We start from the raw sequence: 25,625 nt of genomic DNA, 5'->3' as shown, positions 1-25,625 counted from the left end.
TCGACACGCGAGTCACATGTCCGTTGCTGATTGGTGGATGACAAATCACGAGACTGGCCACGCCCCTTCCCTCCCAATACTTACCCCATCATTACTCTACCTGCACCCCCCACAAGTAGTCAGTGTAAGATCTACAGTTGCCAAAGCATTCATTATTCAACATTTTTATTTTATTTTAACAAGGAGATAAGTAAGCAGTAGAGGTGAGTTGTGTCCATGGCTAAACAGCACAGATACTCAGAATGCTACCTCAACATTGGCTTCACCACTGTGCTCGCCAACGACGGCATCGAGAAACCACAGTGTGTTTTGTGCCATGCTGTCCTGAGTGCAGAGTCAATGAAACCATCAAAACTCAATTGTCATCTCAAGACGAAACATCCAGAACATGCAAAGAAGGGTTTGAATTTCTTCAAACTGCATGAACAGTGTCTTAAAAGCCAAAGAATCGATAGAAGTGGGTCGTTTCAGCAGCAGAGTGCAGTCGTAGTGGAAGCTTCATATGATATTGCATTCGAAATTGCTAAACAAAAAATGCCTCACACAAGTGGAGAAACACTTCTAAACCCTGCATGATGAAAGCAGTAAATCTTATTCTTGGAGAAGCCAGTGCAAAGAAGATGCAGCAAGTATCCCTGTCAAATAATACTATACAGAGGCTCATTTCTAAAATGTCTATGGATGTGAAGGAATGGGTTTTGACTGAAATCAAGGGTTCCCCTTTGTTCTCCTTTCAGCTCAACGAGTCAATAGATGTAAGTTCATGTTCTCAGTTGCTTGTCTTCGTGAGATACAGGTGACATCAAAGACAAATTCTTATTCTGCAGTGCACTTGAAACCACAACAAAAGCTGATGATGTCATGGAAAAAGTTAACTTTTTTCAAGACAAAGATCTTCAATGGGAAAACGTGTGTGGGGTTTGTACGGATGGGGCACCGCTATGCTGGGATCGAAATCAGGATTCCAGTCGAGAGTGAAGAAGCTAGCACCTCAAGCAAAGGGCATCCACTGCATGATTCACCGATATGCTCTCGCCAGTAAGACTCTCCCTGCCTCTCTGCAGGAAGTGCTTGAATCTGTAATAAAAATTGTAAATTATGTGAAGACTCAAGCACTCAACGCCGCCTATTCAAAGAACTATGCAAAGATATGAATGCTGACCACGAAGTCCTTCTCTTCTACATAGCAGTACGTTGGTTGTCGAAAGGAAACGTTATTAATCGTGTCTTTGAAATGAAAGATGAAATAAAGCTATTCCTGGAGACTCAAGAAAGGAAAGATCTTGTAGCTCACTTCAAGATGAAGCATGGAATAAAAGGGTTATGCATCTAGCCGACATTTTGACCAGCTGAACAAGCTCAATTTGAAGCTTCAAGGAAGGGAAACACATGTTCTCCTTTTTTCAAGATAGTCTTCAGGCCTTTGTTTCCAAACTGCAGAACTGGCGTCAGAAAAACAATCTTGGAAACATCGCTATGTTTGAAAACTTTGTGGAGTGACGGATGAGTCTCAGATACAACTGGATCAGTTCCTCAAGGATGAGATTACCAAACATCTTCAGTCTCTAGAAAAGGAAGTCGAGCGTTACTTCCTGAGCTATCACAGGAACAGGAGGCCCTGGTAAGGAACCCATTTTGTACTGAACTTGATCTATCCAGCATCCCAGACGATATCCAAAATGAATTTCTGGATCTAAGGAATGACTCTTCAGCTCGTGATCTCTTCAAGGTGAAATCCGTGACTCAGTTCTGGTGCACTGTGTATAAGTCATACCCAAAGTCAGCATGATAGCTTTACGTGTCCTTGTTCCATTTGCTTCTACCTACTTGTGTGAGGCAGGATTTTCCACTCTTGTCAATATAAAAACAAAGAATAGGAACAGATTGGATGTTGGAGATGACATGAGACTGGCTCTAACAAACGCTCGGCCACGAATTTCAAAGCTTGTTGCTGAAATGCAACATCAGGCATCTCACTAGCTGGGTTGGATAGCTGTTCAAACCTATGTTAATATTATTTTAAGAAATATATGTTCTTTTTGTGAATTCAGGTTGGACCAATGTGATTTAATTTGCTAATAAATAATTACAGAATTTTTAAATATTTTTTTTAGATGTTTCTTTCCCTCTCCTTCACAGAAAATAAAAGAAAAATTAAGCTGCTGATAGTAAGCCCTACATAGGGGGTCACATGGGTTTCAAACTTTTAGGTAATGGGTCGCGAGTGCCAAAAGGTTGGGAACCCCTACAATAGATAGTCATCTCAACTCCCAAAACTGCTTTTATCGATTAGTACTATCCTCTATTGGCACAAATTTTAAATTCTCACCACTAGTCTTTCACCTCTCACTTCTGCATATTCACATGTAAGTGATTATGCAGCAAAACTCCACCAAGAGGAGCACAAGATAACCTCTTTTATAACCAGAGTCCTCTCCATATTTGCACTCATTAATCACAAGGAACTGTACACCAACCATGCACAAAGCTGGAGGGTGGTAATGAACAGATGACACACACTTTATTTGAGGGTGACAGAGGAGCATGGGAGACAATGGCAAAAGAAGTGGAGGTGACATAGAAAGTCTGTTCAGAAATGGAAACCACAACTGAGAAAGCCAAAATATAGCCACCAGAATTACATGACATGGAGTGGTATGAATCAAGAAAAGGACCCTGGGAAAAAGCATCTGCAGTTTCTGCTAATGGATGTGGAAATGGAGACCAAAAATGGGGAAGTTGTGCATTGAGGTGTATGGTAAAAGCATCCACATCCAGAATACTCAATTGAGAACACACAACTCCTGAAACACCTCTTGTTCTAAAAAACCACTTCCTTGGGAGATTCTTTTGAAGATAAGATAATCAGTCTATGATTAGATTCAGGGCTCCCAGAATATAACATGCTAAGAATCTGATATGATGATTGTGGGTCTAGTAGAGGAGTTTCAACATGTGGAAACAAATATCTCGTGACAGAGTATTAACTTGCATGGTGATTTAAGATACTACCATAGAAATGTCAGAGTGGACTACAAGCAACTCCAAGATGTTAATAGGCAGGGATGATATAGCCAGTGTCCAGTGACACAAAATCCACCACATGTTGAGTTCGCACTCCAAGCCAAAACGAAGCATCTGTAAAAAGATGATGATCTCGCCAAGGAAGTGGGAAAGGAACTCTGATAGGCAGCCTGTAGGGGAAGATTCAGGGTAATAGGAGCATCTAATGGATCCCAAATGAGGCTACATTGGTTGAGTAACACCCACTGAAGGTGACATGTGTAAGCATGACTAAGAAAAATGAGGACTTCAATAAAATCTCACATCCCCAAAAGAGGCAGGATTGTGTGTTCAACAGGAGAGGGTGAGGCCAAAAGGACTGCAAACAAGATCATCAATATCCTCTAAAGGAAGGTGAGAATAGTGGGCCTGACTAATGAGGGAATTGAAAAAAACACACTCAGATATATCAGATATTGTGTGGGTGTGAGAAAAGACCTCCACCATGATAGTTCAGCCAAATCTGGCAGTCTCTGAAAAAATCAAGCATGAATAGCAGTTTTGACCTGAGAAGAAGCTAAAAGTAACAAGTTGTCTATGTAATGATAGAAATGAAGACTTCTAGCATGAAGCAGTTGAGAAAATGGTTGGTTGGTTGCTTTGGAGTTTTATGGCACAAAGCAGCTACACTATCTGCTCCAAACATCCGATAAAAAGATAAAATTCAGTAAAATCCACAAAATCAATTTAAGGTAAAACAAAATAAAGTTTAAAAAAAACATAAATAACATAAAACCAACGTTTACATCTAGTCTACAATGTTAAGAGAAAAAACTACAGTAATACAAGTTGCAAATGACTTTCTGTAGCATAATTGTAATTATCATAACTCTCCAGGAAGACTGACAGGTAAGTACAAAACCCAACACCAGTCACCTTTCCAGTTTGCCTTTCCAGTCCTGGTTCCAAGTTATTTGATGTTATGGCCATTTTCAAAGAGTAAAGTAATAAAAGTTTTAGAGACTTGTAGCAGAATTTTAATAATAACTCACCAGGATGACTAACAGGTAGTTCAAACAGCAGCGTTAGTCACCTGAAGTTGGCCCTTCCAGTCTTGGTTTGGAGTATTTTGATGTCATGGCCATTTTCTAATTTCAAATTAAACTAGATGGACTGGAATTCTTAAAAGGGAATCCCATTAAAAAGGTCTAATGTATAAATTAAAAAACTTAAATGGCACTAAAAAGATTAATGGCTTTTAAAAAAACTAAAAACATTCCCAAGGTGGAGAGTGTCACAAGGTTTGTCCATAACATTAGACAGTGTTATTGGTGATGGTGACACTGTCCACTTTGGGAATGTTTTTAGTTTTTTTAAAAGCCATTAATCTTTTTAGTGCCATTTAAGTTTTTTAATTTATACATTAGACCTTTTTTAATGGGATTAAAAAATCACCATCACCAATAACACTGGTTATCTCATTTTCAATGTGTTTCAAACAATGACAGCTTTCTCTGAAATCCTTTAATGATTCTATAGAGATCACAAACAAGGTTATTCTTCCCCTGAAGTTTAAAGTTCAATTCATTCATGTGGGATGTGATGTCAACCAAATATGACAACCAGGTTGGATCCGACAAGTGGATCGGCTCTATATTTCTCGATAAGAAATATATCTATTTCTCTTCTCAGCTTATAAAAATGAGACAAGACTTTACCGTGGCTCAGCAAGCACTCTGTGGAAAAGACTTGGATATTTCTTGCGTACTGAAACCAGTCATTTCTGCAGTGTAGGAACAGAGTGCTTGGAAGTTGAAGATCTTCCAACTGTTTCCTGATCAGCCCCACCAGACCCTTCTTTACTCTAGCCGTGTTTTTTTCTCCATCATCTGTTACACCTCTAAACTGATTCCACTAAAGGTTATAGTCTTGCAAAGTTTTATGGACTTCCATGAAAATGTCTTCTCCAGTTGTTCTTCTGTGCATACTGCAAACTGATGCCAACTCTTCCATGATGTGAAAGTCCAAATTAACTCCACGAATGAACACGAGAAGTTGCGATGTACTCGAGAGATCAATAGACTCATCCAGTGCCAGAGAATACCATAGGAAGTTTCTAGCTTTTTGGTGTATCTGTAATGCAATGTTTTCTCCACATTCGTTTGTTCTCCATACAACTGAAGTTGCAGAAAGGCTGATACTTTCATAGAAATTGGCTTTTTCAGGACACGGCATATTTGCTGCTTCCATCATACACTCTTTGACAACTCAACAACAATAACTCATGAATTCAAAGTAGCATGAGGTGTAACCTCAGTAGGTATATCCTCAATTGTCTTGGAATGCAAAAGGAGTTCACTGTAATGAGATGTTTCCACCAATATGTCACCAGATCGAAGCTTCTTTACTGATTTTGGAAAGCCAGAAAGTCCCTCTAGTCCCTTCTGAATGAAAAAGGGAGACATTTGCCCTAGAGGTTTGTCTGAAAGAGACAACAGGTACAACAGGTGTTAGAGATGTTGAAGATTGCTGCTCAGAATCTTCAAGTCGTGGTTGTTTACCTATGGACTGTTTTTTCACAAAAGTTTTTATTTGGAGGATCCATAATAAAAAAAGGAAATTTTGGTGCCTACTGACCCTACCTACCATGGAGCCCTATGAGGGGATGCACTATAAAGTCAAACAAGGACACTGCAGCAATGCCAGGGTTTCATGAGCACTATACCCAAACACCAATTGAGAACATCCAACACTGGTACTTTGTTGATCCTAGCCATAGCGAACCAGCCGACTGATCCAAAGAGTGCCACACCCCACGGCTGCTCGTCTACAGGAATTCAATGCCAAAGAAGTGTGTTACGGTTGGATACCTCAACCACCAGGATCCTCTCCTCCCCTTCATGGGTTGTCATGCACACCAAACATGTGGGTGGATGTTTAGATCCCAGAGGAGGTAAACTGAAAAACAGTACCTTCCTGGGAGGTCCCTCATCACATAAGGGAATCCACACCGAGGGAGTTGAGGAAATTACCTGACTACTCGGTAAAAGGCAAAAGAATCCAAGACCAAGCCAAATAATAGAGCTTGAAACTAATAAACATATCCCTGATAAACAAAATTAAGGAAACCCTGGGATACTTGGGAGATGGAAATGTGTAGATAGGCATCAGACACACTGATATTCATCATCCACAACCTGAGAATGAAACCCCACTGAAAGATGAAGTAAAACTCCATCATGAGTATTGATACAATGAGGAAATGATTCAGGGTAAATAAAACTATAACCACCTGCTAAACTTCCGTCTTTTAGGGTACAATAAAAAGATGGGAGTAAAACCCTGCCTGAAAAGGTTCCAGAAGTTCTATTGTCTCTTTCCAGAGTAAGTCCTAAACTCCCTCTTGTAGATGCAAGAGACAGGATCCCTTGGCAAGAGAAGACAACTGGATAGGGAGACAATAGCAGAGATGCCAACTATTTCAAATGACTGAGCGTAATGATTGTAGACAGAGCCCTTTATCATTTGCAGCTACTAGGCCTGACCAATGTCTCTAAGCTGTTTATTATTATATTATTATTATTATAACTATTATTATTTATTACTGCTATAGCTAGGGGTAAATTATGAGCAATGACGAATTACGTGAACATCACTTCTGCATTTATGGGTTCATATTCTGAATTCTTACTCATAAATGTCATTATCTGCATTGTTTTTTGTCTTCACCTCAGCCTTTTGTTGGTGAGATGCTGATTTTGTATGTCTGGAACAATAGTTTATCCCGCCATGCACCACAGAAAAATCAATGTGACAAACTGTACAAAACGCATGACTGTCACTGACTTTTGATGCAATGACCGGATATTTTGCACTATACTCTTTCCTAAATTTTTGATTCACAGTTTTAGTCCTTTAAGATTTGCCAGAAACAAGACAATCTGGTGAATGATCACACTGGTGTTTTTATGCCGCTCAGAAAACGAGAAATACCCATCTACGCAAGCGCAGATTGGCTGACAAGCGGTTATAACGTAACTATGGATTCCCCCACGTAGCCAGTATGGAGAAGCACCTCACTCAAACTATTGGTAGACGTCGGAAATACAAATAGTTTTTATTATTTCAAGTACAAACATGATTATCGCAAGTAGCCATTTGGACTATGCCTTTTATTTATTTATTATCAAAATTTATTTGTATCTCACTAGAAATATTCTTTTCACCCCTTTCAAGCCCTGGGGGAACAATTTATCACTTTATTGTATAGGCCTATATAGTATATAATAATTTGGGAGTTGCAACAAGTCGTAATATTTGTACGTATGAGTGTATAGTCGTAATGTATACATCAAAATCATAATGATTACACTCAAATCATAATAGTTGGCTAATCTGCAATGGGAGAGAGGAATGGAAATGAAAGGACAGACCTTCTGAAAAAAACTGAAGGGTCCATGGATCCATTGCAAATTGTATTAACATATGGTGAAAATAGGAAAGTTTGGCCATCACTGACCCCAACTCTGAGGCAGTCACTAAGACTAATTTTCTAAAACCAAAATGCCTATAAGTAACAACTTGATTGTGAAAGAATGAAGAATGAGAAGCAGGGACTAGCAAAAAGTTGGACAGAGGGGCAAGACATGGAAACAGTAGAAGATAATTGGGATAAATGGGAAGCTAACAATCATAATGAAATATTCAGAGAAGTGGACTCAACTTAGGCCTCTAGCGAGTCAGGAAGATAACGTTATGATTCATATGTACATATAAAGTTCCAATTAAGTTTACATTAATCCAGTTCCCTGCAAGTAGGATTTGGTTTTTATGTCAAGTTCTATCTTTTCATATAATTGAGATTGTACATAAAGATTTAAAATACGTAGAGTTCAGTCTATATGATACAAGCTCTATGTCTATGTGTGACTCAATCTCTGTGTTGAAAATTTCATATTTGTGTATAGTATAATCTTTAATTACAAAATTCTGCTTTGTTTGATTCAATCTACACTGTATACACATATATGAGACTGTACATGATTCATCTACATTTAACAACATGACAAGAAACAATGATCCTTGGTAAGTAATGAAACAATAAAAAGCTCAATAATACAGCTCAAAAATGTATCACTTTCATCATCTCAGCCAGATCAAAATTTCTGATTAGAGGTCTGTCTTGTGCAAGTTTTAGTTGCACATAAAGAGAGGGCTCATATTAAGTGCTTTCTTTCTCTACATTCTAAAACTGTTAACTGTGAATTTTTTTTTAACAAATTCTCTCTCCTCTTTGTTTCTTGATCATTCAAAATAACCTATCCTGAACCAAACTTTCAAAAATTTAAAATGTTTTAATTTATCAAACATAGGTTAACTGAGGTCAAGAAGTAATGAGACTTTAAATTATTGGTAGTTAAAACTGTTTCCCAACTAAAAAATCAAGCATAAAGTATGTCAAAAATTATTTCTTTTAAATGCAGCTAGTTTTTGGGTACAATGAACAGATGGGAGTAAAACCCTGCCTGAAAAGATTCCAGAAGTTCTATAGTATCTTTCCAAAGTAAGTTCTAAACTATCTCTTGTATGGAGGCAACTTATGCTAATGGTCAAACATCTTGTTAGAAAAATAAAAGTGTAACTGTAGATAACACCTGTTCTGCTAAAATGTATATTTTGTGTCTCCTTGTGCTATTATTTTTACCATTACAAAAGAAAAGATAAAGCTTCAATACAATCAGTTTCTGTAATAATCTTGAACATCTCGGATTCCCTCTAATTCTTTTTTTTCAAAAAGAGAAAATTTCAGAAATCTTAACCTTTCTTTCCCAGGTATTCTATTAGACCTTAAGTTTTTACCCCATTCCAATAATTGAATGTCCTTCGTAAGGTAAGGAGCCCAAGACTGATCAAAATACTCTTAATGAAACCTTATCTATGAACTGAAATCATAACCTATTTATTTATATTCAATTTTTTAAGTAAATAGAACCCACAATCCTATTTATTCTACTATTAGAAACAGCACACTACTTGGATAGCTTAAGAGACTAATCAAACAAAACAGTCATGGCTATTCTCATCATAATTATAATTTCAATTATTATAAACAACATGCATTACCTTGCACTTATTATGACTGAAAGCCATCTGTCAGTAATTTGTCTAACACACCAACTGCTCTTAATCCTTTTGTTCATTTATGTTTGTAGCCACAATTATGGCTACCTGCCACCATTCATAATCTTCATATACTAGGCAAAGGAAAGGTAGCTTGCCAGCAGCATCCTACCATTCACGTAAAGGAACTGACTGTCACTCTTATAATATCATCACAAATTAAAGTGCAGCAAATATTTTACAGTTTTGCAAGTATTTGAACACTTGTTAACAGCTTGAACAGCATTAGCCTACACCCCTTTGTAAATAATAGCACTCTTCTCACAGGAAGAAGACCCAGGACTCCTTTCATTAGCAAACTTAAGTACTTTCTTGACCATTCCTTTATCCATGTCCTTGATATGAATAAAAAAAGGCAAAGTTCCCACTACTGAGGTATCTCACTTGTGATGTTAATCCAGTTTCACTAAACTCCATTTACAACTCTGTTTTGTTCCACCTAGCCATTCTTTGATCCAACGAGCCAAATTAATTCCCACACTTAGAGATAATTTTGTTTACAAAGTCTTTTGTGTGTTATCGTGTCAGAAGTCTTCTGAAAATCCAGACACAGTAAATCCACACCTTTATTATCATCAAAATAAGCAGTAAGCTCTTCAAAATATATGTAGGTATCAGTAATCCATGCTTACATGAAAATACTAATAGTGTATAGTGCTGAAAAAGGAACACAAAGTGTACAATTAAACTGCAGTTAAACCAAATTATTGTTTTGTTAAACCTTGTTTATTATGTTCTTATAAGATTCATAACATTTAATACATGTAATAAAATTTTTTTATCCCTGCTTCATTTAAAATCCTCTATCTTGACTCCTTTTCATTTATATATTATTATGATTACCTTGATAATGTTAAGCAATATAATTGCCAAGAAGTTGTTCGATAAATATTATTTAAATATTTGACTATCCCTGAGGAAATGCGCGATACACAATCAATGACTTTACGAAACACATTTTAAATTTTCATAACTGTAATGCAATTCTGATTTTTGACTCGTATCAACATGTGGGACCTTTGCTGTTCTTAAAAATGGACCAAGTTTTCATTTACAGTATTAAGAGCCTATAAACAACCTTAAGAGTTTTCCCAAGACACTCTCGTGGTATAAAATACAACAAGATTAATAAGTAGCACACAGCCTTGAAAAGTTGTTTTCACAATAATACATACCTCATGATCAACATGCTTTAGTAAAGCCTCAAGCTCTTTATCTCTTACATTTGACACATCCAGTTGGTTAATTTGTAATTTCAGTGGTGAATGTGAGTTCTTACTAATGCTCAGAGCCTTACATAGTAAGTCACATGTTTCTGATCCTCTAACAACAGCATCAAAAGAAAGAATAACTGAAAAAAAATTTCAAAAATTAACATTTAATACAGAAAAATAATTGTCATCCATGTAATAAAGATCTTTTATTACCTAACTTGCATATTTATAAAAAATCACCAACTTTTTCCAACAAATATGACCATAAACACTTTAAAACTTCTAAAGAAATGACTCAAATAACACTAGTATATAGAACAAACCAAATAACTCTTAGAAAGGTTGATTGGATGGTTGTTTGAGTTTTATGGTGCAAAGCATCTGTGCCAAACAACTGGTGTAAATTATTAAAATTTGTAAAATTGAATCTAGGTAAACCAAAAAGTTTACTCTTTGAATTATAAATTTAAATAGTGTTAAACCCAATTTGTACATCTAGTCTACAGAAGTAAGACAAAAATTACAGTAATACAAGTTGTAAAGCACTTTCTGTAGCATAATTGTAATTGCAATAAGTTGACAGAATGCCTAACGGATAAATTCAAAAATCAGAGTTAGTCACCTGAAGTCAGCTTTCCAATCTTAGTTTTGAGATATTTGGCATTATGGCCATTTTCAGAAGGTAAAGTAACATAAATCTTAAAAGACTTAAAGCAAAATTTTAATTACCATAACTCGCCAAGATAACTAACTGGTAGTTTAAACAGCAGCATTAAACCCATGAAGTAGGCCTGTCTATTCCTGGTTTCAAGTTACTTGACATTAAGGGCATTTTCTAATTTCAAATCGAGCAGGATGAACTGTGATTTTTAAAAGGGAGCCACATTAAAAAGTTGTAATGTATAAATTAAAAAATTTAAGTGGCAGTAAAACGATTGATGGCCTTTAAAAAAACTAAAAACCTTAACCAAGGTGGACAGTGTCAACATCACCAATAGCATTGTCTAACGTTATGGACAAACCTTAGGACACAACATGTTTAAAATGGTGCAGTAGATTGAGAGTCATAACAACAGCAAGAAAGTAAAATGTGGCTTATTGTAACCTGAATGTTACAGACTATACACTGGTGCATCAGTTCCATATAAAATAAAACAATAAGTTAAAAAACTGTGACCAAAGCATAGTCTAGTTAAAATTTCCTCTTTCTGATCCTTACAGAAGCAATATGGCCAAAGTCCAATAAAGGGTTTTATTTGGAAAAGCTTGTTTTCATGTTGCTCACTCCAAGTCTACTGCCAAATGGAATGGATCCAAGCCTTGAATACAGGACTATAGTCCATGTATGGGACAGGCACAGCAGTGATAGTGCCAGAGCAGATAGACTTAGCTGCAGTGTAGACGAGCTCGTTCCCGTGAATACCAACGTGCCCTGGTATCCAGAAAAACTGGATAGAAGTAGATTTTAATGAGAAATGGGCCATTTTTATTTATATTTAGGTGAATTGGGTGTAGAACCCTTCTGTTAATGACTACATCTTTTTTTTTTTCTGTCTTTATTCGAGGGAGGTCTATAGACCCACATGGATCCTGCCCTAGGTCATTTGGGCAGGTCTTTGCTGTTGGAAGAGGATTCCAGTGATTGAGAATGTGAACGAATGATCATTTTGCATCTTTGGATAGAAGAAGATGCATTTGAGAAAATGCCTGTACCCAGAACCATATGAAGTTGATCTTGGGATTTGTTGGAATGTATATAAGGGACAGAGATGGGTGTTGAAGTTGATTCATCAACTTTTTTTCATCATGGAGGGAAAAGACTTTGCATTTGTTTTGAGAATGATTCTTTTGGAGGCACAGAGAGATCCATCTGCACTCCCACTGTAGTAGTGGAACAAAATATAGCAGCGTAGTCTGAGATGAAGCCCTCTGAGGGAACGCGACTCCAATGTCAAACAAGGACACTGCAGCAATGCCAGGGTTTCATGAACACTATACCCAAACACCAGCATCAGATACAATGTCCACAACACCCGTTGGCCGTAGCCCAAGTAGACCAACCGACTGACCCAAGGGTGCCACCCAAAGACAGCCCATCTACAGGAATTCAAGGCCAAAGTTGTGTGTTAGGGTTGGACCCTCAATCACCAGGATCCTCTCCTCACCTTCACGGCTCACCACATACAGCAAACATATGGGTGGATGTTTAGATCCCAAAGGAGGTAAACTGAAATAACAGAACATTCCCTGGGAGGTCCCCTCACAATGTACAGAAACCTACAATGAGGGGTTAATATTCTGAAGTTTATACTCATTAAAAGGTAAACTGAGATTATCATTAACATATTCTCTCAATTCTTTTAATAAAGTTACAAAACAACCTGGTTACAGTTACTTAACTGTTGTTCATTGCAGTCTGGTTCTCAATAAAATATTTATAATTTCATTTTTTTTAATGTCAGTTGTGTATATTAACACATATGCTGTACCAATTAAAAAATCTAAACAAATTGTAATATTTCAACTTGAAAATAACAAAGCTCTGACTCACCAGATGTGTTAGCCCACTGATAACATAGCCAAATAAATATTTTATTTCACCATGGTGCATCAAAAGTATAGTAAGCAATACACTTATAGAAGTAGTAGAAAAATCAAATGGTATTTCTTGTGAATCACAAAAAAGCAGTAACATTTAAGGCTTGTACAAATAATTTCTGAAAAACATTCATTTTGTGGAACAGACTAAAAGCTGGTTTATGCTAATTTTATTAGCTCAGAAGTACCACTATATGAACAATAATAATAATAATGTAATTACTTTATTAGTATCTATTTGCAAAACTGCCAAACATGTTAGTAATAAAAATATTCTTTTCATAAACATGGAAGTAACTGAGCTTAAATATATCTACAGTCATTATACACATTATTTGCATAGAGAAATAACAACTAAGCTATTAGATGTTATGTCTGAACAAATAGATCAACTTACATGATTCATCTCTTGATACCTTGTCTAAATAATTATTTTGAGCATGTGATATGGAGGATGGTGACCAATGTCTTTTTCTACTTTTACTAAAAGATGAGTTTGAGGTTTTACTGAGGAGAAAACGTGATATGTACTGTACCATGAAATCCACTGAAAAGGGAAGTGGAAAAACTTTTATACATAATATGAAACAAACATTTTAGCATAAAACATATTAATTATGAATTTATAAATATTAAAAGATCACCTTTGATAAGGCATAATAAGAGGTAAACAAAATTACATATAACAGCACATTTCAACTTATAAAATGCAAAAACTCAGTACAAGACATGCATTACAACATTCTGTAACCATTGTATAGTCATATGATGATTCCATACTGCTGTACTAACCTTAAAATGTGACACTAAAGTATACTTTATTAATGACTATTATTTCAATCATGCACATCATGAAAACATAGTTACTGCCACAAACCTGTGTCACTTCATTCAGCACAAACCATACCAGAGAATTTATTATGAACCACCATGATATACATATATATTAATGTACCTAACATAAAAACATAACATTGCTATCATCACAAACTTTTGCCACTTGTACTGTTGTATGCACCAGTAACCCATGTAATTGTAAAAATCATGATTTTTGTGCTATTTTGATAATCACAAATTCCAAGCACCATATTTATTTTCAACTTACAGTGCTGCACTCACCACAAATTATTCTCAGTGTACTCCTGTTAACTCAATGTTTCTAAAATTATACCTCTGTACCTATACTGAACTCTTACATCTCTATCAAACATTCTCATGCTATTCTACCATTACCATGAACTCATAATGTAACACAAACACACACCAGTGCCAGTATACTCTACATAAACACAATCATAAACAAATCATGAAGCCACTCTGTAGCCACAAAACAAAATGTCTTTGTTTTATAGCAAAGCCACATTGGTATATCTGCTATCACAACTTCAGATCCACTATTTTTTTTATTTGTATTATTTTTATGATAAACTAATACCATAGTACTCACTATGATATCACACCAATATATTCAATATTCTCATGTCAAAAACAATACTCTTTGAATTGTTTCTATTATGAACTCAAGCCACTAAATACACCATGAACTTAAGTTACTAAACATTATATAAATCATACTAATGTATTCACTGTTCTCAGTACATTGTAATTGAACTATAATAGCTCTGCTAAAACAATCTACCTACTACAAACTAAAGTGAGAACATCAGTAAGAATAATGTTAACTTTATCCACCATAAACTCATTTCACTGTGCTCACAGTTTTCTTACAAACAATACTCACATTAAAGAAACAACTGTATATATCTGTATTGATACTTTATCAAATGTATTCATGATAAATACATTCTACTACTCTCAGTTTATACTTATGGAATAAAAATGATCTTAAAGAAATACATGTATGTGTACCTTGAATAAACACTACTATGCATATCAAGAAGTCATACTAGTGTATACACTGTGATAAAATAACACTTATTATGAACTGATGCTTGTTTCAACCATGAAGCTAATTATTTTAAGATCTCATAGCACTGCTTCCACCATAAATATATTCTTATACACACCATGAAACTATGCCAGTTTTATCAATTAGATCTCGCAGCACTGCTTCCATCATGAAGCTAGTAGGTCAGTTTATTAACAAAGATCTCATACCACTGCTTTCATCTTAAGCTTACAATGAAATCAATTTGACTTCATAATGTAAAATAGCTATGAACTATGTTGTACCCAGCCTGATATCATTCCACTATAACTATTATGAAGTAATGCCAGAATCAAAAATCAATGAGGGTTCTCAATAATAACTTACTAAAACGTTTTGTAAAAAAAAACCTTCACTTTTTAGTAACTAAGGGCTAAAATTGTTCTTGTCTTTGATGTTGTGAACCATGACTACCTTTATTAGTTCTTGATAATGTGATGACACTTGTAATTTTCTTCAAAACCATTTAGTTCATGTTCAGTTTCTTTTGGAACACATCAGCAGATGTAATTTAATACAAACTGAAATAAGTTTGCTACAGTGTTTGCAAGCCCAAACTTGTGTATTATCAAGAATATTTCACTTCATTACAGATCTATCTGTAGTATTTTCACTAAATATACCATACCTGTGTTGTGTTTCACACTAATACATTTTTATTCAGTTAATCTATTTCAGAGTATTTGCTTATGAAAAAAAACCAACAGATACTGCTGTATAAAGTTATTTTCCTTGTTAATAAACAATACTGAAATGTTTATTTTACTACAAGTCAGTCATACTATATTTTTCAAATAACTGGTGCTGTAGTTATTATGTATGAAATGAAATACAATTTTTATGCTTTTGTGAGATGCAAGTCTCAGATGTTGATTCTAAAAACCTAAAATAAGCCAAAAAATAAAATATTTTGATATATTAGAAAGATACTCAAAAGGGAAACATCATTTATAAATTGGGTTTCACAAGTTACCTGCAGATAACAGTACAAAACAGGTGATATGTGATAGAATGTTAATGAAATTAAATGAAATGTACCAATATCATCACTGCATATTCACTAGTATCAAAAATTATAAAAAATAACTGCCAGTAAGATATGATAACTGAAATATCAGTTATAAAAGCTGAACTTCAACAATGAATAATTAGGGTTAATATTTAATATACACTGTTAAATAGGCATGGAAATCTTTCCAAGATCCTTTGTTTCAATAATAATAAACACAATTTCTATTAAGTAGTTAATTCAGAATATTTCTTAAAAGAAGTTTAAAATATCATGAAATAACTTAGATATAACTGAAGCAAAGAGAGAAAAATCTACATATAGGTCACCTAAATTCATTATCATGATACTCATAACACTCACAACACTGGAAATATTTGCTTTCAGTCAGTAGTGGCTATTCTTGGAACACATTTGATAATTTCAAGATTTGTAATGTCACTTTACTCACCTCCATCTTATGCCATTATAACTAATATGGAATTGTATTATTACATTCACTTTACTCTGGCACCATAAAAACATTTTAAACCAAATTCAAAAATGTAAAATTTAAAGATTTTATATGCATTTCAATAAAGTAAAACTTTTTCTTTTTTATTATAACATTTTGTTAAAAGAGCTAATTTTTTTTAAACTTTTAGTTTCACATCTGCACGTATACCTGTAGGAAAGCAGCGAAGATCTAGCATCTTTAATTTTCCTACAGAAAGAATATCTGGATGTTCAACGATGCACATCAGGCTTCTTATAAGGCTGGTGGTACAAAGTATTGCATGCTGTATTTGTGATCGGTAAACCAAGTCATCATAGAGAACAGAAGATGTGCAAAAGATTTGAGGAAGAAGTGTTCTCAAAGTCAATGAAGCAGCTGGCCACACTTGCAGCAAGACATTTACAGACCGATCTCTTTCTAGAAAAGATGCACCATATTGATTTAGCCATGAAAACAGAACTGTTTAATATTATACAAGAAATATACGTTATACTGGAAAAAACAAAAAAACATTTTATATAAAACTTTCATTATCATTTCAAATATCTAAACAGTTTTTAAAAGAAATATATATAATTAATATTTTGAGGATTTTATATCCTTAGCAGAAAAATGGTTTTGATACAGTGATGAATCATAAAAATAGAGTCTAATAATATGTTGGAAATTTTCAAGTTCCCACCTATACTCAACATGGTATTTTTAAATCCTCCCTAATTCCAAATTCCCTTTGCAGCACCCTCGACAGAAATGTATAAATGATCTTGTACCAGTGTTATTCAAGAGGTAGATTTAAAACAGCTTCCAAGTTTCAATTGTCTTGATTAAATAATAAAAAAAAATAGTTATATGATATAAAGGAAAACTTTCAAGTATAATCAGTGATATCAAAAAAACCGACTTGTAGAGAAAAATATGTAAAAAAACGGCTCGTTTGGGTTGAGAACATATTTTACATAGAAGAGCGAACAATGTTTCAACCTTCTTCGGTCATCGTCAGGCTCACAAAGAAAGGAAGAGGTAATTTATTTTTCAAGTATAATATTTTACATTTATATTCCATTTACTATGGATGTTACCTAATTTACAAATGATTATGTAAGATTTCAGTAACATTACACACACCATGTTGTTGCTCACATCTACAAATGGCACAGATACATAATTGCAACTTATTACAACAGCCATGTAAGAGTGAAATTCTACAAAGTGCTTAGTACCACAACTTGGTCTGTTTTTTATCCAACCTTCATGCTTTTCATCATTCTTTATTTATGGTGGAACATAACTTCTTTTGCTACAGACTTGGTATAATATATATGAGTTCATTTACACATTTGCACACTAAGTATTTGCTCTATAACGTTTAATACACCATGTGTATCTTCATAAAACTTAGTAGATAAATATTGCAAGTATTTGTATACAAAAAAATCATTTTTAATGAAATATTTTTAATAAAGATTTCTTTGTGAAAACAGTTTATTTTGTTACTAGTTCAACTGCAAAGTGATTTCATGTTGTGATTAAAAACAATTCTTCATCCAAAAAATCTCATTATATGCATAATCTCTTGAACCTGATAAATAAATTTCAAGTATTTGTTTTCAGTATGAGTTTATGTTTTATTTTCTATACTCTATGTGGGGTGTGTCACTTGACCAAACTTACAACCATCACAAATATTAAGAAATATATATAAATTATGTTTTTTCATGCTATAACAATACATATTATAACTCAAAAATACAAATGTCTAAGTAGCTTGGGTGACACAACATTATATTGTTTATTATATTGATCTTCTAGTAGTGCCTAGCTAATGTTACATAAATTATTAAACTTATATTTCTTAAAATGTAGAACAATAAATCAAGAAATAAACCTCTTCTCACTACAACCTTTGTACTAAGTTGCTGCTGGACTAGGTTGCTAAACCTTTTAAAATTTTGAACATAGAGGATATCAAACAGTGTTTTTAGTTTTTATACATACAATTAAATAACCAAAAAATAACAGAAAACAACTTTAACACCACAGAATTTCATTATAATTTATTCAGCTCAGTAACAAAGATGTATTTGGATTTTAAAAAATATGAATCTTTGAGTAGACTAAAGATGCGACTTACCTCCTTAAAATCATGGATCAAAATAACATGGTAGCCTTTTCAGAGATTAAAATGGCTCAGAAAACCATTAGGTGGACATTCTAAGCTGTTAACTGGTTATTCATATGTCATATATTGAAGTAAGAGTATATAAAGGGCCACTTCAAAAAATGGAAAGAGATAAATGCCCCGGGGCCATTGTTTGATTTAGTTCATAAGCCATATCTCAGCAAAATAAAAATATAGATGGCTCTTATTTTATATTCTAGATTGATAATATTAGTAATTTGAGTTCCTAATTTGTATGAAACTTTAAACTTAGTAATTTGACATTACATACATCTAACTTTAAACAATGCTGCATTCAACATACCACAACTCACTAAAATCTATATTTAGGTGTGTTCTTTTAATATTTGCTTTTAAAGTAAGAAATTAACTCAAAAGAATATCATAGTTTGAATTATAATGTACAATTTGATTCCTAACTTACTGACACAAATTCATAAAATAGTAGGTCAATAAAATTTTGAATGCAAGTCAATAAAAGTGATGACATGGCCTTTGTCTTGTGACCATAGAGAAAGGGTTAAAGCACACAAGATGATGCACAGAACCTAAAAAATAACATTAAATATTCTTGAAATGAATCAATAACTAACCTAACAACAGTGGTTCTTGCTGACAACAAAATCACAAGGATAACAGCTGTAGTAGCTTCATTGTAAATACAGAAAATCAATACTGTAGCAAATCATGAAATATAATTTTTGACCACATTCTCTGAAGCTGACCATTACACACTACACCAAAGAGAAGGTTGCTATATGTATAAATGCTAAAACTTGCTTTTAAGTGATGTGTAGCAAAAGAATCCTGGTAATAAATACAACACATATGGCTATGATGGGATAAAACCATCAAAATGCTACTAAAAAGTAAAGAAAAACTTAAATTGTTGTGATACAAGGAAGAAAAAAGTTTACACCAGAAATTAAACTCAAAGTTCTTAAAAAAGCAAGAAAATATGACTTGTATGTTAAATGGTAAGACTTCCATCAAAAATTAACTCTACTGTCTCGGTTTCACACTTTATCATAATATGGACCACCACAATCAGTTTTATGCACAAACTGATAGATTTAAATATCATTTTATTGTTAGTCCTTGATAAAATATATCCTTATTCTTTTCTTCACTCTCTCGTCAAATATTCATTATTGGATTTCATATGTTATTTAACTTGTTTTTTGGTTGAAATAATATATATAACTGTTTTTATGTTACAAACAATTGTAAGAAAAATCAAAATAGAGCACAAATTCTGATCATTGGTATGCAGTTTGTTTATCATAATATTAGGATCATGTCAGGGTAGGCACCAATGTTGTTTAACTAAAAGCCTTGGACTTATGTACAAGGAAAACCAAGTGTAGTAAAAACATGTCTTAATTACTACAAACTATTGTTATTAGGTTAAATAAATATACTGACCTCAACCATTTTCTACTTGTGCATTTTAAATTGTAACATTAAGTTTTAATTCTGTAAATAATGTAGGTATGATCTATAAATAGCTGTATCATCCCTACTTTCTTGTATGCATACACTTTAACATTGCTATTATTATGCTATTTTATATTTAATACATCTGTTTTTATTAGTTATTTGAAAGTAAGAAAAAACAGATTAATAAACATGTATATACCACAGCTCTATTTCATAGTTTTTTTTTGCACAAAAACTATAATATTTGGTTTTTGATTTTTAGTTGTTAGAGATGAAATAGAAAAGAAAACATATCATAATTTTGATTACAAATTATTCATGCACTTTGAAAGAAAAAGTCTAATAATAATTTTAAAAAACATTCCATCCCTCCCACTTTTATATTAATAAAATTAATTCATAATGTTAGGAAAATATATAGATTCAAAAAAATCATTTAAAGGCAAAAATACAAAACCTTATAACCCCCAGCAATTTCAAGTGGGCAAAATTGAAATGGCTTAGATAATTATTTATATTAAGTCATATTTTGTGAGTGCATAATGAAAGAGCACAATCCCAAGACATAAAAATGATAACCAAAGATAATAATTATACACACTGAAATTTGAAAATTAAGTCAACATGTGAAATTAGAGCTTTCTAAATCATGTTTAATTTCACACAGTATAATCTATGTTATGTGTTGTTAGTTATCTCATTGATCTAATAACCAGTTTGGAATTAAAAATGCTTTTATACTTAACAAAATATGGCAAAAAATAAATCCAACTAACATAAACCTTTCCAATTATACTTTTCATTTATGTATAATGTATGGCAGATTTTTGTGTTATATGTATTAATAACTATGCCAATCTCCTATCAATTATTTTATAATTAAATAAATAATTTTAGATGTAATCTACTAACTTAAAACTTTTATATTAACATGCTTGTAATTAAATATTTTAATTAATCAATGCATAGCAAATAAAAATTCCATACAGTAATAGCTTCATTACTATACATTACGAAAACTTTAATTTAGATTTTCTCTCTTTGATGGATAATTTATCATCTGGTTTATAGTCCACCTTAACAGTTTAATATATTATTAATAGTAATTACAATTTACAAGTTACAGAAACTAATGAATAACAAAACTTTACATATATTTGTACAGCTTTCCACAGTTAAAGATTTTCAAAATTCAACCATGTGTTGTATCAGTTAAAATGTTAAATATCAAAAGTATTACAAATAATACAATGATTCATACTTAACTGTTCATGAGATTGGTTTCATTTTTCCAATTAAAAGTTTGATTGCTTTTTTTTAGTAACTGAAAATATTTAAAATCTTTTGCTCCAAACAATTAGTTTCTTTAATACAGAAAAAATTTCTTTTTTATATTTACCAGGTCTTAACACGTTGCTTGTTACAATCAGGGCAAAATTATTGTTCATACCTATGATGTTTTTGTTTTCACTCAGCTGAAATTAAAATTATTACAAACGTTTAATTTAAACATATGTAATTGCATTCATGTCAGCAATTTAAACTTTTCATTTAATATAAAGATGAATTGTTTACACTTACTTTTCTCTAAAGCTTTTTTCATCATATGATAGTGAAGTTCTGATGGCAACAGTGATGAGGCATATTTAGCAAGTAAGGCATCCGAAACTAACACCTTGCAACAGCATTCTTTTAATGTAGGAAAACTTTCAAAGCTGAGAATTGATAGTTCAGTTTTTTTTACATCTGTCTGGTTTAAAATCGTGAGATCCTCGGAATCATAATTTCTGTACTGTATTCTAAAAAGTGCTCCCTTCCACCTAAATAGTGATGAAAAATCTCCGATATTAGTGTTCGTCATTTCAGATACACTTCACAGCACACTTTAAGCCCAAATTAATTTATAATTCTAATAAAATGCAGCTTATTTTCAAATTCAAACCCAGCAGTTTGCAGACTTAGCTTCAAGATTCAATGATCACATATAAATTAAAACGAAAATTACTGAAAATATCAGATTAACAATGTATCATTATTGGTTCACTGGAAAGTAATCGCGTGTTTACGACATATTCTTCCTACCGTACACTTATTTATTTTAACTTTAAATAATTTCCCACACATCTTCGCTTTAATATATAAACTTTGTAGTTATCGCATCCCTTTTCATTTTCGAATAACTCGAAAAAATTAAAGAATTAACACGTAACCCAGATAGCAAAATATTTTAACTAAAATGCATTTCTTCGTCTAATATAACTATTTCTTATTTATTTTACACTGACCCTATCTTTGTTGGCCATTAGTTGTTATAAGCATACAAAAATTATTATTCAAATATTAAATAAAAGAAAGACAAAATTAACATAAATTTATTGCGCACAAACTCTTAAATTTTATTTAATGCTTTTCTAATTCAAGTTCCAATGGAAAACGGTGCTACTTGATATTTCGATAGTAGATCAAACAGTTCATTTGCTTATCGAATTTCTCGTGAAGCTACTCGAAAGCTCTGTGCATTTAACCGTACATAAATTGGAACTGATAGACTAGAGCGAATCCAGTTAGTCAATACCACCATCCGCTATTTCTGGGCTACTCTTTACTGACGAAAAGTGTGAATAATTATAACAACTTTTTTGATAAAAGAGCGAACATGTTTTGTAACAGAATTAGAACCCGTGGCCCTTATATTGCAAGTCGAGTGTTTTAATCCCCAAGCTTTGTCATATTGCAGCAGGAGACTACTGATTATGATATTAAACTACTACTGTAATGATTGCTACACGAGAGCTATCTACGCTAGTCGTAACTACCCAACGCAAACTCTTAGGCTACTCTGTTACCAACAAATAGTGGGCTTGACCGTTACATTATAACGCTCTCACGACTGAAAGGACGAGCATGTTTGGTGTGATGGGATTCGAACACGCGACCCTAGGATTACAAGTCGAGTGCCTTAACCACCTGGCACTACTGTAATGAAAATAATTAATTTGAATATTTCATGTTTGATGTATTCATATATGTTGTTATATATTATTGGTCCGGCATGGCCAGGTGGTTAAGACACTCGTCTCATAATCCGACGGTTGTGGTTTTGAATCCTCATCACATCAAATATGCTTTTCCTTTCAACTGTGCGGGCATTATAATGCTACGGTCAGTCCCACTATTCGTTGATAAAAATGTAGCCCAAAAGTTGACGTGATGGTGATGATTAGCTGCCTTGTCTCTAGTTTTACACTGCTAAATTAGGGACTTCTAGGGCAGATAACCCTCGTGTAGCTTTGAGCGAATTTCAAAACAAACCATTTATATTATTAGGCTTAATAATTTAACCAACACTGATTGCTCATTGAATTTAGTAAGTTATGATAGAACGTGTTATTACTGTTTGGAAATAATTTTATTATTTTAAAGAGCGGTGAAATGTTACAAGCATAGTTTATTATCTTTAATTATATATCATAAAACTGGGTGGTATAAACTCTATATTTTAGTGTTTGACTTGAATTATTCTGGAGAATAAGTGTAACACTTCTCTGACCAAAAAATCTTTAATCAAGAATAACACTGGGGAACACTCATTTTGTTGCATTTTAAAAAAGACCTTTCTATAGTCAATTTGAGTGTGTTGATTTCAAATCTGAAGTAGGTTTTTGTCTGCAAGCTACAGATTTTATGCAATTTGACATTTTTATTTATTTTGTAAGGCAGACCATTGCGTTTTCCTTTGGTCCAGTCTCGAAGCATTTCCTCACAATTGTGGTACACAACATGAGGAGCCCATTGCTTGTCTTGATCACCAAGATGAACTTCAAAATATGCCTTGTAGGCACGCTTGACGAACGAGGATATGTTACGTCTCTGACGATTGAGTGTGTAGCATCCACATATGTAGCCGAAGGCATCAGGCTTGTTTCTGCAATGATATCTATTTTTGGAAGCCATGTTTGATCTGAAACAAAAGAAGAATGATCAAAATATTAGAAGCTATCTATATATATAGACGTGAAAATGCTTATACATGGTTTACGCAATTTTACATTTGTACAATTTCATTAACCTCAAATTGCATACAAACTAGAGCTTGTAGAGAAAAACTAATTACAGATTTGAAATCAGCGCCTAAAACTCCTTCAGAATCAGTTAAATTATCCAATGCAACTCAAAGTTACTGAAAAAGTGTTCCCCAGTGTAATCTGTGTTCTGCCAATCACGAATATCAAAACCCGGCATTTGGTGTTTTAAGTTCGAAAACATTCCGCTGTGTGACTAGAGGCAATTATTTAACATTTTGAGGAAAAATGTGATTTTGTTGTTTACATTTTTACACATTCGAATATTTATTTTATGAAATAAACTTATTTGCTTTAATTCCTGAAAAAATAAAATTCTATGAGTTGTTCTGATTAAGTACAGAACTTCCATTAAATGAATTGACACTTTTTTATAATTTCGTTACCGCTTATAAGCTATCTATCAGCTCCAAGAGAATCCGGAGAGAAACCAACAGTGCTTAACACGTTACATATATATATAAAATGCAACAATAGTTCTGAGAATCTATCATTAGTTAATTTTAATGCCTTTACTCTAACTATCACTTTTAGTTTTTAACTTTTTAAAAATAATTTTCCTGTAGATTTTCCTATTGGGCCATTTTCTTCCCAAATTATTGATTTTTCTTTCACTTTCTTTCCAAACAGTTTATTTTACTATTTCAATATTTGTTTTATTGGCTCCCTTGTTCTCCCTTCATAATGTTTTACATATTTTTTTATCCCATTCACGTAGCTATAGTTGTTTCAAGTTTTTTAGTTGATCTTCTTTAGTACTACTCGTTCGTAATCTGAAGAAGGTATAGATTTGTTCTCAAAGTCCTGCATTGTTGTGTTATGCATCTCTTTTATTGATGTGTTTTCTAATTTAAATTACAAATTTGTTTAAAAGTTGGAATTGCATTGTTAGATGACACTAATCCTTTTAGATGTTGGTGATGTTTATTCAATATATTTTTATAATGCCAGAGTATAAAACTAACTCGGTTTCAAAAAAAATAATCATATAGTTAGAATTTTAAAAGTGTCAAGCTAGTAAGAATCCTTATTGCTTTGTTAACAACATTTTACATTGTAAGCTTTTTTCTTGTGTTGTACAAATTTAAAGATTATGCACTATTTTATAATACAGTTGTTTAAGCATAGAACAACATTGAGCTATATCAGGGCCTTGATAAGCAGATGATTGAAATTGATTTTCTGATTCCAGTTTCTTTCGTCATGTTTCTAATTAATATAATAATTGATTTTCAGGTATAGATGTAATTTAGTAAGACTTTATGAGCTTCAAATCCTTGTTTAATATGTTGTTCATTATATAACGAGATGCGTTCAACTTCATCGCAATGGCATTATGGGTTGTATTTTTCTTTCTTAAATATAGCCTTCATTTACAGATGAAGATGTCGCTCCTATTCAGATTTTTAGTGTCGGTTCAAACCCTCACGTTGTTTTAACTCAGTGGTTCTTAACCTAGGTATCCGTTCCGTTCAC

The 25,625-nt window shown here is 33.1% G+C and overlaps 1 protein-coding gene across 2 annotated transcripts in view; it reads right to left on the bottom strand.

Moving 5' to 3' along the window:
* LOC143243665 (leucine-rich repeat-containing protein 14-like) overlaps positions 1 to 22,072 on the bottom strand; it is a 32,453-nt gene extending 10,381 nt beyond the window's left edge. For both annotated transcript variants that reach the window (XR_013024701.1, XM_076487294.1), the window contains exons 1-4: positions 21,649 to 22,072; positions 16,617 to 16,865; positions 13,393 to 13,542; positions 10,359 to 10,534 (exon numbers count right to left, since the gene is read on the bottom strand). Coding sequence is in view for 1 of the 2 variants with exons in the window: in XM_076487294.1 (XP_076343409.1) it covers positions 10,359 to 10,534; positions 13,393 to 13,542; positions 16,617 to 16,865; positions 21,649 to 21,928 (855 nt within the window). In the remaining variant the exon portion in view is untranslated. The remainder of the gene's footprint in view (positions 1 to 10,358; positions 10,535 to 13,392; positions 13,543 to 16,616; positions 16,866 to 21,648) is intronic.
* Positions 22,073 to 25,625: the final 3,553 nt, after the last annotated feature.

This window comes from Tachypleus tridentatus, unplaced genomic scaffold (genome assembly GCF_004210375.1).
Source record: "Tachypleus tridentatus isolate NWPU-2018 unplaced genomic scaffold, ASM421037v1 tig00000478_pilon, whole genome shotgun sequence".
NCBI lineage: Eukaryota > Metazoa > Arthropoda > Merostomata > Xiphosura > Limulidae > Tachypleus > Tachypleus tridentatus.
Note: the sequence above shows the minus strand (reverse complement) of the source record. Positions and strands in the feature narration are given on the sequence as shown.